We start from the raw sequence: 15,831 nt of genomic DNA, 5'->3' as shown, positions 1-15,831 counted from the left end.
GCTCTTATTTTTTGAATTTCCAGCTTTTCTGCCCTGCTTTTTCCCCATCTTTGTGGTTTTATCTGTCTCTGGTCTTTGATGATGGTGACGTACTGATGGGGTTTTGATATAGGTGTCCTTCCTGTTTGATAGTTTTCCTTCTGACAGTCAGGACCCTCAGCTATAGGTCTGTTGGAGATTGCTTGAGGTCCACTCCAGACGCTGTTTGCCTGGGTATCAGCAGCAGAGGTTGCAGAAGATAGAATATTGCTGAACAGTGAGTGCACCTGTCTGATTCTTGCTTTGGAAGCTTCCTCTCAGGGGTGTACTCCACCCTGTGAGGTGTGGGGTGTCAGACTGCCCCTAGTGGGGGATGTCTCCCAGTTAGGCTACTCAGGGGTCAGTGACCCACTTGAGCAGGCAGACTGCCCCTTCTCAGATCTCAACCTCCATGTTGGGAGATCCACTGCTCTCTTCAAAGCTGTCAGACAGAGTCGTTCGCGTCTGGACAGGCCTCTGCTGCTTTAGCTGAGCCCTGTCCCCAGAGGCGGAGTCTACAGAGACAGGCAGGTTTCCTTGAGCTGCTGTGAGCTCCACCCAGTTCGAGCTTCCCAGCGGCTTTATTTACCTACTTAAGCCTCAGCGATGGCGGGCACCCCTCCCCTAGCCTTGCTGCTGCCTTGCGGTTAGATTGCCGCAAACTGCTGTGTTAGCAAGGAGGGAGGCTCCGTGGGCGTGGGACCCTCCCGGCCAGGTGTGGGATATAATCTCCGGCGTGCCGGTGTTACAGCGCAGTATTGGGGTGGGAGTTACCCGATTTTCCAGGTGTTGTGTGTCTCAGTTTCCCTGGCTAGCAAAAGGGACTCCCTTCCCCCTCGCGCTTCCCAGGTGAGGCGATGCCTCGCCCTGCTTCGGCTCTGGCTGGTCGGACTGCAGCAGCTGACCAGCACCGATTGTCCGGCACTCCCGAGTGAGATGACCCCAGTACCTCAGTTGAAAATGCAGAAATCACCGGTCTTCTGTGTCGCTCGCGCTGGGAGATGGAGACTGAAGCTGTTCCTATTTGGCCATCTTGCTCCGCCCCTCTAATCCATCTTGAATTAATCTTCGTATAAGGAGTAAGGAAAGGATCCAGTTTCAGCTTTCTACTTATGGCTAGCCAATTTTCCCAGCACCATTTATTAAATAGGGAATCCTTTCCCCATTTCTTGTTTTTGTCAGGTTTGTCAAAGATCAGATGGCTGTAGATGTTTGGTATTATTTCTGAGAGCTCTGTTCTGTTCCATTGGTCTATATCTCTGTTTTGGTACCAGTACTATGCTGTTTTGGTTACTGTAGCCTTGTAGTATAGTTTGAAGTCAGGTAGTGTGACGCCTCCAGCTTTGTCCTTTTGACTTAGGATTGTCTTGGCAATGCGGGCTCTTTTTTGGTTCCATATGAACTTTGAAGCAGTTTTTTCCAATTCTGTGAAGAAACTCATTGGTAGCTTGATGGGGATGGCATTGAATCTATAAATAACCTTGGGCAGTATGGCCATTTTCGTGATATTGCTTCTTCCTATCCATGAGCATGGTATGTTCTTCCATTTGTTTGTGTCCTCTTTTATCTCACTGAGCAGTGGTTTGTAGTTCTCCTTGAAGAGGTCCTTCACATCCCTTGTAAGTTGGATTCCTAGGTATTCTGTTCTCTTTGAAGCAATTGTGAATGGGAATTCACTCATGATTTGGCTCTCTGTTTGTCTGTTATTATTACATTGGAATGCTTGTGATTTTTGCACATTGATTTTGTATCGTGAGACTTTGCTGAAGTTGCTTATCAGCTTAAGGTGACTTCGGGCTGAGATGATGGGGTTTTCTAAATATACAATCATGTCATCTGCAAATAGGGACAGTTTGACTTCCTCTTTTCCTAATTGAATACCCTTTATTTCTTTCTCTTGCCTGATTGCCCTGGCCAGACATCCAACACTATGTTGAATAGGAGTGGTGAGAGAAGGCATCCCTGTCTTGTGCCAGTTTTTCAAGGAGAATGCTTCCAGTTTTTGCACATTCAGTGTGATATTGACTGTGGGTTTGTCATAAATAGCTCTTATTATTTTGAGGTACGTTCCATCACTACCGAATTTATTGAGAGTTTTTAGCATGAAGGGCTGTTGAATTTTGTCAAAGGTCTTTTCTGCATCTATTGAGATAATCATGTGGTTTTTATCTTTGGTTCTGTTTATATGCTGGATTACGTTTATTGATTTGTGTATGTTGAACCAGCCTTGCATCCTAGGGATGAAGCCCACTTGATCATGGTGGAGAAGCCTTTTTTTTTTTTTTTTTTGAGACGGAGTCTTACTCTGTCACCCAGGCTGGAGTGCAGTGACCGGATCTCAGCTCACTGCAAGCTCTGCCTCCCGGGTTTAGTCCATTCTCCTGCCTCAGCCTCCCGAGTAACTGGGACTACAGGCACCCGCCACCTCACCCGGGTAGTTTCTTTGTGTTTTTTTTTTTTTAAGTAGAGACGGGGTTTCACTGTGTTAGCCAGGATGGTCTTGATCTCCTGATGTCGTGATCCACCCATCTTGGCCTCCCAAAGTGCTGGGATTACAGGCTTGAGCCACCACGCCCGGCCTGGATAAGCTTTTTGATGTGCTGCTGGATTCGGTTTGCCAGTGTTTTCTCGAGGATTTTTGCATTGATGTTCATCAGGGATATTGGTCTAAAATTCTCTTTTTTTGTTGTGTCTCTGCCAGGTTTTGGTATCAGGATGATGGCCTCATAAAATGAGTTAGGGAAGATTCCCTCTTTTTCTTTTGATTGGAATAGTTTCAGAAGGAATGGTACCAGCTCCTCGTTGTATCTCTGGTAGAATTTGGCTGTGAATCTGTCTGGTTCTGGACTTTTTTTGGTTGGTAGGCTATTAATTATTGCCTCAATTTCAGAGCCTGCTATTGGTCTATTCAGGGATTCAACTTCTTCCTGGTTTAGTCTTGGGAGAGTGTAACTGTCCAGGAATTTATCCATTTCTTCTAGGTTTTCTAGTTTGTTTGCTTGGAGGTGGTTATAATGTTCTCTGATGGTAGTTTGTATTTCTGTGGGGTCAGTGGTAATATCCCCTTTATCATTTTTTATTGCGTCTATTTGATTCTTCTCTCTTTTCTTCCTTATTAGTCTTGCTAGAGGTCTATCAATTTGGTTGATCTTTTCAAAAAACCAGCTCCTGGATTCATTGATTTTTTTGAAGGGTTTTTTGTGTCTCTGTCTCCTTCAGTTCTGTTCTGATCTTAGTTATTTCTTGCCTTCTGCTAGCTTATGAATGTGTTTGCTCTTGCTTCTCTTCTTCTTTTAATTGTGATATTTGGATGTCAATTTCAGATCTTTCCAGCTTTCTCTTGTGGGCATTTAGTGATATAAATTTCCCTCTGCACACTGCTTTAAATGTGTCCCAGAGATTCTGATACGTTGTATCTTTGTTCTGATTGGTTTCAAAGAACCTCTTTATTTCTGCCTTCATTTCATTATGTACCCAGTAGTCATTCAGGAGCAGATTGTTCCGTTTCCGTGTTAGTTAAGTGGTTTTGAGTGAGTTTCTTAATCCTGTGTTCTAGTTTGATTGCACTGTGGTCTGAGAGACAGTTTGTTATAATATCTGTTCTTTTACATTTGTTGAGGAGTGCTTTACTTCCAACTATGTGGTCAATTTTGGAATAAGTGCGATGTGGTGCTGAGAAGAATGTATATTCTGTTGATTTGGGGTGGAGAGTTCTGTAGATGTCTATTAGGTCCACTTGGTGCAGAGATGAGTTCAATTCCTGGATATCCTTGTTAACTTTCTGTCTCGTCCATCTGTCTGATGTTGACAGTGGGGTGTTAAAGTCTGCCATTATTATTGTATGGGAGTCTAAGTCTCTTTGTAAGTCTCTAAGGACTTGCTTTATGAATCTGGGTGCTCCTGTATTGGGTTCATATATATTCAGGATAGTTAGCTCTTCCTGTTGAATTGATCCCTTTACCATTATGTAATGGCCTTCTTTGTCTCTTTTGATCTTTGTTGGTTTAAAGTCTGTTTTATCAGAGGCTAGGATTGCAACCCCTGTCTTTTTTTGTTTTCCATTTGCTTGGTAGATCCTCCTCCATCCTTTATTTTGAGCCTGTGTGTCTCTGCACGTGAGATGGGTCTCCTGAGTACAGCAAACTGATGGGTCTTGACTCTTTATCCAATTTGGCAGTCTTTGTCTTTTAATTGGAGCATTTAGCCCATTTACATTTAAGGTTAATATTGTTATGTGTGAATTTGATCCTGTCATTATGATGTTAGCTGGTTATTTTGCTCGTTAGTTGATGTAGTTTCTTCCTAGCATCGATGGTCTTTACAATTTGGCATGTTTTCGCATTGGCTGGTACCTCTTTTTCCTTTCCATGTTTAGTGCTTCCTTCAGGAGCTCTCGTAGGGCTGGCCTGGTGGTGACAAAGTCTCTCAGCATTTGCTTGTCTGTAAAGGATTTTATTTCTCCTTCACTTACGAAACTTAGTTTGGATGGATATGAAATTCTGGGTTTAAAATTCTTTTCTTTAAGAATGTTGAATATTGCCCCCTACTCTCTTCTGGCTTGTAGAGTTTCTCCTGAGAGATCCGCTGTTAGTCTGATGGGCTTCCCTTTGTGGGTAACCCGACCTTTCTATCTGGCTGCCCTTAAGATTTTTTCCTTCATTTCAGCTTTGGTGAATCTGACAATTATGTGTCTTGGAGTTGTTCTTCTCGAGGAGTATCTTTGTGGTGTTCTCTGTATTTCCTGAATTTGAATGTTGGCCTGCCTTGCTAGTTTGGGGAAGTTCTCCTGGATAATATACTGCAGAGTGGGCCGGGCGCGGTGGCTCAAGCCTGTAATCCCAGCACTTTGGGAGGCCGAGATGGGCGGATCACGAGGTCAGGAGATCGAGACCATCCTGGCTAACACGGTGAAACCCCGTCTCTACTAAAAATACAAAAAAAAAACTAGCCGGGCGAGGTGGCGGGTGCCTGTAGTCCCAGCTACTCCGGAGGCTGAGGCAGGAGAATGGCATAAACCCGGGAGGCAGAGCTTGCAGTGAGCTGAGATCCGGCCACTGCACTCCAGTCCGGGCGACAGAGCGAGACTCTGCCTCAAAAAAAAAAAAAAAAAAAAAAAAAAAAAATATATATATACTGCAGAGTGTTTTCCAACTTGGTTCCATTCTGCCCGTCACTTTCAGGTACCCCAATCAGACATAGATTTGGTCTTTTCACATAGTCCCATATTTCTTGGAGGCTTTGTTCTTTTTTTCTTTTTTTTTTTTAATCTTTTTTCTCTAAACTTCTCTTCTTGCTTCATTTCTTTCATTTGATCTTCAATCACTGATAGCCTTTCTTCCAGTTGATCAAGTTGGTTACTGAAGCTTGTGCATTTGTCACGTAGTTCTCATGTCACGGTTTTCAACTCTGTCAGTTCATTTAAGGACTTCTCTACATTGGTTATTCTAGTTAGCTCTTTGTTGAATCTTTTTTCAAGGTTTTTAGCTTCTTTGAGATGGGTTCGAACTTCCTCCTTTAGCTCGGAGAAGTCTGATCGTCTGAAGCCTTCTTCTCTCAACTGGTCAAAGTCATTCTCTGTCCAGCTTTGTTCCATTGCTGGTGCGGAGCTGCGTTCCTTTGGAGGAGGAGAGGCGCTCTGATTTTTAGAATTTTCAGCTTTTCTGCACTGCTTTTTCCCCATCTTCGTGGTTTTATCTACCTTTAGTCTTTGATGATGGTGATATACAGATGGGGTTTTAGTGTGGATGTCCTTTCTGTTTGTTAGTTTTCCTTCTAATAGTCAGGACCCTCAGCTGCAGGTCTGTTGGAGTTTGATGGAGGTCCACTCCAGACCCTGTTTGCCTGGGTATTAGCAGCAGAGGCTGCAAAAGAGTGAATATTGCTGAACAGCAATTGTTGCTGCCTGATTGTTCCTCTGGAAGCTTCGTCTCAGAGGGGTACCCAGCCATGTGAGGTGTGAAGTGTCAGTCTGCCTCTAGGTGGGGGGTGTCTCCCAATTAGGCTACTTGGGGGTCAGGGACCCACTTGAGCAGGCAGTCTGTCTGTTCTCAGATCTGAAACCCTGTGCTGGGAGAACCACTACGCTCTTCAGAGCTGTCAGACAGGGACATTTAAATCTGCAGTGGTTTCTGCTGCCTTTTTTTGGGGTATGCCCTGTCCCCCAGAGGTGGAGTCTACAGAGGCAGGCAGGCCTTCTTAAGGTATAATGGGCTGCATCCAGTTCGAGCTTCCCAGTGCTTTGTTTACCTACTCAAGCCTCAACAATGGCGGGCACCCCTCCCCCAGCCTCGCTGCCGCCTTGCAGTTAGATCTCAGACTGCTGTGCTAGCAATGAGGGAGGCTCTGTGGGCATGGGACCCTCTGAGCCAGGCAAGGGATACAATCTCCTGGTGTGCCATTTGCTAAGACCCTTGGTAAAGCACAGTATTAGGGTGGGAGTGACCTGATTTTCCAGGTGTTGTGTGTTGGTTTCCCTTGGCTAAGAAAGAGAATTCCCTTCCCCCTTGCACTGCCCAGGTGAGGCAATGCCTCGCCCTGCTTCGGCTCTCACTCGGTGGACTGCACCCACTGTCCTGCACCCGCTGTCCGACACGCCCCAGTGAGATGAACCCAGTACCTCAGTTGGAAATGCAGAAATCACCTGTCTTCTGTGTCACTCACCCTGGGAGCTGGAGGCTGGAGCTGTTCCTATTCGGCCATCTTGGAACTGCCGTCCAATACATTTGCTTTATCCAGTGCACTATTGATGAGCACCTGGTTGAGTCCATGTCTTTGCTATTGTGAATAATGCTGCAGTCGACATACAGGTACATGTATCTTTTTGATAGAATGATTTCTTTTCCTTTGGGTATATTCCAAATGGTGGAATTGCTGGGTCAAATGGTAGTTCAACTCTCAGTTCTTTTGAGAAGTCTCCAAACTGCTTTCCACAGTAGTTGAACTAATTTACATTTCTAATCTAAATTCTAACTAATTTACATTTCCAATAGTATATGTAAGTGTTCCCTTTTCTCTGCAGCGTTGCGAATGTCCGCTATTTTTTTGACTTTTTAACAAAAGCCATTCTCACTGGTGTGAGATGATGTCTTACTGATTTGCATTTCTCTGATGATTAGTGATGCATTGCATTTTATGTTTATTGGTCATTTGCATGTCTTTTTTTAAGAAGTGTCTGTTAATGTCCTTTACCCACTTTGTAATGGAGTTGTTTTTTGCTTGTTGATATAAGTTCATTACAGATTCTAGATACTAGACATTTGTCAGATACATAGTTTGTGAATATTTCCTCTCATTCTCTAGGTTGTATGTTTAGTCCATTGATAGTTTCTCTTGCTGTGCAGAAGCTCTGTAGTTTAATTAGCTCTCGTTTTTCAATTGTTGTTTTTGTTGCAGTTTCTTTTGAGGATTTAGCCATAAATTCTTTACCAAGGCTGATATTGAGAAGAGTATTTCCTAGGTTTTCTTCTAAGAGTTTTATACTCTGAGGTCTTACATTTAAGTCTAATCCATCTTAAGTTGATTTTTGTATATAGTGATACTTAGTTCCCCAGTTTCCTCCTTCTGCGTATGGATAGCCAACTATCCTAGCACCCTTTATTGAATAGGGAGTCTTTTTCTCATTGCGCATCTTTTTTTTGGTCAACTTTTTCAACGCTCAGATGCTTGTGGGTGTGGGTCAGCTTTTGAATATGTTGCTGGATTTGGTTTGCTAGTATTTTGTTGAGGACCTTTGCATGTATGTTCATCCGGAATATTAGCCTGATGTTTTCTTTCCTTTTTTTTTTTTTTTAATTGTGTCTCTGCCAGGTTTTGGTATCACAATGATGCTGGCCTCATAGAATAAATTAGGGAGGAGTCTCTCATCCTTACTTTTCTTGAAATAATTTCAGTGGAATTGGTGCCAGGTTTTTTTTTTGTTTTGTTTTTTTTTATATGTCTGGTAGAATTTGGCTGTGAATCCGTCTGGTCCTGGCCTTTTTCTTGTTGGTAGACTTTTTATTACTGCTTCAATTTCAGAACTTGTTATATTGATTTGTTCAGGGTTTCAGTTTCTTTCTGGTTCCATCTTGGAAGGTTGTATGTTTCCAGGAATTTATCCATTTCTTCTAGGTTTTCTAGTTTGTGTGTATAGAGGTGTTTATAATAGTCTCTGAGGGTTTTCTTTTTTTAAATATTTCTGGGGGTCAGTGTTATGTCCCATTGTCATTTCTGACTGCGTTTATTTGATCTTCTCTCCTTTTCCTTCCTTCCATCCATCCTTCTCTCCGTCCATCCATCCTCCCTCCCTTCCTCCTTTTCTTCTTCCCTCTTTCCTTCCTTCTTTTCTTTTTTTTTTTTGGCAGGGTCTTGCTCTGTCCCCCAGGCTGGAGAGCAGTGGTATGATCTACCTCCCAGGCTGAAACAATCCTCCCACCTCAGTTTCCCAAATAGAGTAGCTGGGTACTACAGGCACATACCACCACACCCTGCTAACTTTTGTGTTTTTTTAGAAACATGATGTCCTAATGTTGCCCAGGCTTGTTTTGAACTCCTGGACTCAAGCAGTCTCACCATCTCAGCCTCCCAAAGCTGGGATTACAACTGTGAGCCATCACACCCGGCCTCTCTTTTTCTTACTAGCAATCTTATTTATTCTTTCAAAGAATCATCTTTTGGTTTCATTAGTCTTTTATATGCTTTTTCTTGTCTCAACTGTATTCAGTTCAACTCTGATTTTGGTTGTTTCTTCTGCTGGCTTTGGGGTTGATTGGCTCTTGTTTTTCTAGTTCCTCTAGGTGTGATGTTAGGTTGTTAATTTTAGATCTTTCTAACTTTTCAATGTGGGCATTTAGCACTATAAACTTTCCTCTTAACACTGCTTTATCTGTGTCCCAGAGATTCTGGTATGTTGTATTTTTGTTTTCATTGGTTTCAAAGAATTTCTTGATTTTTGCATTAATTTAGTTGTTTTTACCCAAAAGTCATCCAGTAGGGTTGTTTAATTTTCATTTAATTGCATGGTTTTGAGAGATCTTCTTAGTACTGATTTCTGTTTTTTTTTTATGTTGTGGTCTGAGAGTGTGGTTGGTATGATTTTCATTATTTTGAATTTGTTGAGTATTGTTTTATAGCCAATCATGTGGTTGATTTTTAGCGTGTGTGCCAGGTAGAGATGGGAAGAATGCATATTCTGTTATTATTGGGTGGAATGTTCTGCAGACGTCACTTAGATCCATTTGGTCAGGTATCACATTCAGGTCTTGAGTTTCTTTGCTAGTTTTCTGCCTTGATGATCTGTCTGATACTATTAGTGGAGCATTGAAGTCTCCCACTATTATTGTGTGGTTATCTAAGTCTCTTCATAGGTTTCTAAGAACTTGTATTATATATCTGGTGCTCCATTGTTGGGTGCATATATATTAGGATACTTAAGTCTTCTTGTTGATTCGAGCCCTTTATCATTATTTAATGCCTTTATTTGTCTTTTTTGTTCTTTGTTGTTTTAAAGTCTCTTTTGTCTGAAATTAGAATAGCAACCCCTGCTCTTTTTTGTTTTTTTTGTTTGTTTGTTTGTTTGTTTGTTTGGTAGATTTTTCTCCATCCATTTTCTTTGAGTCTATGAGTGTCATTGCATGTAAAATGGATCTCTTGGAAGACAGCATACCATTGAATCTTGCTTCTTTATCCAGCTTACCACTCTGTGCCTTTTAGGGGCAGCATTTAGCCTGTTTATGTTCAAGAATAATGTTATGTGCAGATTTGATCCTGTCATCATGTTGTTAGTTGGTTGTTGTGCAGACTTCATTGTAGTTGCTTTATGGTGTCAGTGGTCTATGTACTTAAGTGTGTTTTTTGTGGTGGCCAGTAATAGTCTTTTGTTTCCACGTTTAGCTTAAGGACCTCTTGTAAGACATGTCTGGTGGTAACGAATTTCCTTAGCATTCATTGTCTGAAAATGATTTTATTTCTCCTTTGCTTGTGAAGTTTAATTTGTTTGGATATGAAATTTTGGGTCGGAATTTTTTTCTGTAAGAATGCTGAGTATAAGCCCCCAGTCTCTTCTGGTTTGTATGGTTTCTGCAGAAAAGTCCACTGTTTGCCTGATGGGATTCCCTTTGTAGGTGACCTGCCCCTTCTCTCTAGCTGCCTTTAATTTTTTTTTTTTTTTTCATGTTGACCTTGGAGAATCTGATGACCATGTGTCTTGGTAATGGTTGTCTTGTATAATATCTCACAAAGGTTCTCTGCATTTCCTGAGTTTAAATATCAGCCTCTCAAAGTCAAGAACCTAGCAAGGTTAGGGAAATTTTTGTGGACAGTGTCCTCAAATATGTTTTCCAGTTTGCTTGTCCTCTCTACCTCTCAGGAATGCCAAAGGTTTGGTACCTTTACATAATCTCATATTTCCTGGAGGTTTTGTTCATTTTTTTCTTTTTTTCTTTGTTTTTGTCATTATTTTTTATTTGAAGAACTCATCTTCATTTTTTATTTGAAGAACCAGTCTTCAAGCTCTGAGATTCTTTCTTCAGCTTGATCTACTCTGCTATTAATTGTCCACTTGTATTATATGATTCTTGTAGTGAGTTTTTCAGCTCTAACAGATCAGTTTGGTTCTTTCTTAAAATGGCTATTTCCTCTTTCAGCTTGTATCATTTTATTAGATTCCTAAGATTCCTTGGATTTGAATTCAACTTTCTCCAGATCTCAAACATCTTCATTCCTATCCAAATTCTGAATTCTGTATCTGTCATTTCAGCCATTTTAGCATGGTTAAGATCCATTGCTGGGGAATTAGTGGGGTTGTTTGCTATTAAGAAGAAACTCTGGCTTTTTGAGTTTCCAGAGTTCGTTCTAATCTGTATAAGCTGGTGTACCTTTAATATTTGAAGTTGCTGTACTTTGGATGGCATTTTTTGCTTTTGTATTCTTTGATGCCTTTGAAGGTTTGACTGTGATATCATGTGGGGTCAGTCAACTGTCTTCATTTCTGGAAGATTTCAGGGGGCCAAGGCTCAGCTCAACACTACTGGGCAGCTTGTTCTAACCCTTAGCGGCTGAGACCAGACCTATGGCTTTGTGCTCTGGCCCCTCGAACTTATGTACTTGCTGCATTGGAGGAGCTAAAATGTTTCTGGTCAGCTCGTAACAATGCTCCAGTGGGGGCTGCCAGCCAAAGCACTTTGTTGAGGCAGTGGCTGTGGAGTCCATCCTTGTGTGTGTGTGTGCCAGCAGCAACAGTGGCATGACAGGTGCACATGCTTGTGCCAGGATGGACAGCAGTGGTTTGGGGTGCACTGCACACCAGCAGGGGTGGGTGGCAGAATCTTCATGGGGGCAGGGCAGCAGTGGGTTAATTTTTTTTTTTTTTTTTTTTTTTTGAGACTGAGTCTCGCTCTTCTTGCCCAGGCTGGAGTGCAATGGCACGATCTTGGCTCACTGCAACCTCTGCCTCCTGGGTACAAGTGATTCTCCTACCTCAGCCTCCCAAGTAGCTGGGATTACAGGCACCTGCCACCATGCCCGGCTAAGTTTTTTGTATTGTTAGTAGAGATGGGGTTTCATCATGTTGCCCAGGCTGGTCTTGAGTTCCTGACCTCAGGTGATCTGCCTGCCTCGGCTTCCCAAAGCGCTGGGATTACAGGCTTGAGCCACCATGCCTGGCCATTCATTTTTATAATGAATATTTTTCCTAAGGCTTAGGAAGAACACAGAATTTAGAGTCAGGTAATTGACTGGCTGTGTGGTCTTTGAAAAATTGCTTAACTTCAATGAGCCTCAATTTCATATCTCTGGTGAAGATGATACCTACTGTATAAGGTTATTATGAGATTGAAATGCAAAAATGTAAATGTAAAGCATTTAGTAGTGATTAATGTAATATAAGTAAATGATAGAGTTTTTAAAATCTCTTGACATGGTTATCATGTTAACTGATACAGTTTTAACTTCTATTTTCTGGTCCGTGATGACTTGGGAAATATAAGATAATGCTTAATGTGGAAAAAACTTTGGATAACCTTTACTCATTTTTCTTGCTTGACATAGCTAAAGAAAATTGAGTGGGGGACAGCTGGCGGGTGTGTTTTTTTCTTTATGCAGCGATAGGGTTATTTTAAACTTTGTCAGTGATAAATTTTTAATAGAGTAGATAAGAATCTAGCAGGAGGCTCTTTCCTGGCTTCTTTGAACCTGCCCTCCCCTGAGGCAAATAAGATTGCAGTTCCAAGGCCTAGACTTACTTAACTTTGGCCTCCTTGTGTTTCCCAAGGCTTCGTGATAAAGATGCCTGTTCTAGCTGTGGTTTCTGCTTTGTATTGTCTCTTTTTTTTTTGCCCCAAATATTTCCATTTTTATTTTTCTTATTTTTACAAACAAATGGTATGTGAGAAGTATGTTTCAACCTGTAAAACATTATGGTGATGTTAGTTATTCTTTTGTATTTCATTGTTTTCTTTGACCAATGAAAAAAATGAAATCTATTTTTCTTTGATTTTCTCTGACATTACAGGCACTTTGGTTTCCATTATTGGAGGCAATGATGGCTCCTCAGAAGCTGTCCAGTTCAGCCATTCCTCATCTACACTCTGAAGGTAAGTTCTTCAGAATTCAAATGACTGAGTCCACCTATATCATCAATCCAATATTTGTCTGCAGAAACTATCAGGATAGTATCTTTTTCCAATAGCATATTCTTATGATTTTCCTTAATGAAACCATACAGTATGGTTGATCTCATCTTTCATATTTTTTTCTGTTGTTCCACTCATATAATTTATCTTAAATGATGGTAATCTTTGTAACTTGTCAACAGTTAATTTTAAAATCTCAAATAGGCCTTGGTTAGCTAAGTTTCTAAGAAGCTGTATAAATCCACTGTTTTCCACAGACTTACAGGAAAAACTGAAAACTCTTATTTTAAACTAACCTTAATATTAATGTTTTGTTATAACAGCTCTGAAATCTTTGACCATGCAAGTTTTAAATAGCATGGCAGCATTTATTGCCCTTCCATCAATCTTGCAAAGAATTTTACAGGTGAGTTAAAAGGGGTGAATATTAAATATTGATTGATTACAACTAACATTTTAGTTATATATAAATAATAGTCAATTGGGCTAATGTTTAAAGGGATCTCAAGCATAATGCAGCTAATTTTTGGCAATAGCTAAATATGTAAATATCTAACTTCTGACTCTCATTCTTGAATCTTTTCTGTCATTTTATTGGTGTGACTTTGCCTGACATAAGCTGGTGACCTTCAGTTAGGGCATGCAACCTTCAGATATTCCCTGTTGCCTTGGGATTCAGATATACAAGTTTCCTATTGGTTTGCTAACTGGGAGGCAGTTATCATTTCTTTCCAGCTGATTATAATTTTTAGATTCCAAAAAGAATCTAAAAATTAATACAGGGATTTCCTAAGCATTGGTTGTTATTTAGGCTTTCAAACTCATCCTAAAATAATTTTTGTCTTGAATACTCATCCTTGACTCTAAATCCTAGCTGGCTTTGTGTCCAAAGCTTTTGTAGGAAGCATCATTTCAGTTTGTTTCTTTCAGCAAAAAAGCCTGAACCTTCTCAGCTTCATCAAAAGAGAACACTCAGAATACTCCAAGAAACATTTTTAGAAAAAAACCTGTGAGCATTCTTGGGGAAACAACAGGAATTATACTCAGAATCCATTTTGTCTTTCCTCACTTTATTCAGTATAGGCATACATGTGCATACACCCTGCCCGCCCCCCAACACACACACACAAAACAAACCATAATATGATGCCATTAGTCCTTATAATTTTCAAATGGTTTTTATTCAATCAAGAATGTTCCTATCAGTTCTCTTTTAAGACTCACCAAGCTCTACTTCCCATCTGATATTAAGCTTCTGGGGCTTTTCTGATAAAGAAGATTACATCCTGTAGTCTTTGTCATCACATGGTATACTATCATTTAGAATGCTTTTTTTTTTTTGAGACAGTTTCACTCTTGTTGCCCAGGCTGGAGTGCAATAGTGTGATCTTGGCTCACTGCAACCTCCGCCTCCCAGATTCAAGCGATTCTCCTGCCTCAGCCTCCCGAGTAGCTGGGATTAGAGGCATGTACCACCATGCCTGGCTAATTTTGTATTTTTAGTAGAGACAGGATTTCTCCATGTTGGTCAGGCTTGTCTCGATTTCCTGACCTCAGGTGATCTGTGTGCCTCAGCCTCCCAAAGTGCTCGGATTACAGACAGCAGCCACCGTGCCCAGCCAGAATACATTTTTACATGTATTATTTAATTTGATCTTAACAATTATCATCTGTTGAATAATTCTTTGATATAGACTGCTTCACATATCCATTTTAAAGCACATTACTTATGAGGTTTCTAATCATATATAAAGTAATGTATCCAAAGGGCAGGAATACTTTTCCAAATAAGTTAGAAGAAATGAAATCGTAAAGCCAAATGGGTTCTCTCTGTGTTATACATTTTGCTTTCCATTGAGCTTTAACCACATGTTATGATATGTAAATTATAACAAAAACATGTTTTTCTCTTGACAAAAACATGATTTTTAAAATTTTTTATATTTCAAGACTTTGGAATCTAGAAGTCTCTTGATATTTGAAAATTTTCACTTTGAGTTATACTGGCATTCATTATAATTTTTTCTTATCATTTTCTACTTTCAATGGTTGTTAACTCCCACTAATCAGGAAGGTATGCTATTTCTTAAATTCCTCATTTGCATGTTTGTGATTACTATAATTATGCTCAACCTTATATTTGTACAGATATTTTTATTTTTCAAAGTGCTTTCACAGATATCATTTCATTTGAAGCCCACAACGATCTCTTGAGGTAGGCAGGGTTACTATAAACATTTCTGTTGAAGAAAGAGGAAACTGAAGTATAGAGAAATTGAGTTCTTAGCCTATCATTAGCGGCAGAACTTGGACCACCCCCTAAGTCTCTCACTTCCTAATTCGTGTTCTTTTTTTATTATGTCATGTGAGCTTTTTAAAATTTGTTTATGCCCCTGGTCTTTTGAGTTCATTATTAATTAAATATATTAATTGTATGTTATGCTGTTTAGATGAAAGGCATAGTTCTGAACCCATAAGAGCTCTTATTTGAGAGACAAAAAAATGTTCTGATACAACTATTCATAGGGCTCTATGCAAGTAATAGTGGCCACCTTCAGGATTATCTGCTCTGAATATAGGATAATTGCCATACCTACATTTCTATACTTAATCTGCATAAGAGCAGGAGCAGCCGTGGGAAAGTGTGACCCTGCCTCCTGTGTCCAGCTGATTGACTCAGGGTGAACAAATGGCCTAAAGAAGGCCGATCAGTGTGCTTTCCAGGACATTTTAGAATTGAACTTGGAAAAGACCTGTAAGTTTCTCATTAAGTCTTTGGATTACATCAGGTACAAATTTCAGGAGGGGACAGTTCCTGTTTTTCCATTATATGGACTGGAAGAGTGAAAAAGCATAAACTGTAGAGAGAAGGAGACGAATGTAGTAGACTCTAAGAAGAGACACACCAACGGATACAATGTATAAAGAGGATTCAAGGCATAGAGACCGGGAGAGGAGGCGACTTGGGGAGAAAAAGCTGATGCACATGAGTCCTTCATTGTGACTCTTGAGACTTAGTAGCATTCCTCTTTTTGGATCTGTGAAATACCCTAGCATCTTTACAGTAATTAACTTTTTTGAGTAAGTTAGATTGAGTTGTATGTATGACTATATATGGCCGAAGGAGTACCAATAAAAGTGTATACCTGAAACAGACTAGGGAATTTGGAAAGATTTCCTGGAAGAGGAGATACGTGATTCTTAA

General features: G+C 40.5%; 1 protein-coding gene across 2 annotated transcripts in view; it reads left to right on the top strand.

Annotated features, from left to right (window-relative positions):
* VPS8 (VPS8 subunit of CORVET complex) overlaps positions 1 to 15,831 on the top strand; it is a 259,046-nt gene that overhangs the window by 174,773 nt on the left and 68,442 nt on the right. For both annotated transcript variants that reach the window (XM_026454890.1, XM_026454891.1), the window contains 2 exons: positions 12,506 to 12,587; positions 12,950 to 13,032. In XM_026454890.1, the coding sequence (XP_026310675.1) occupies positions 12,506 to 12,587; positions 12,950 to 13,032 (165 nt within the window). The remainder of the gene's footprint in view (positions 1 to 12,505; positions 12,588 to 12,949; positions 13,033 to 15,831) is intronic.

The sequence above is a fragment of the Piliocolobus tephrosceles genome, chromosome 2, assembly GCF_002776525.5.
Source record: "Piliocolobus tephrosceles isolate RC106 chromosome 2, ASM277652v3, whole genome shotgun sequence".
In the NCBI taxonomy this organism is placed as follows: domain Eukaryota; kingdom Metazoa; phylum Chordata; class Mammalia; order Primates; family Cercopithecidae; genus Piliocolobus; species Piliocolobus tephrosceles.
The sequence above is the reverse complement of the archived record's forward strand: the minus strand, read 5'-3'. Positions and strand labels throughout refer to the sequence as shown.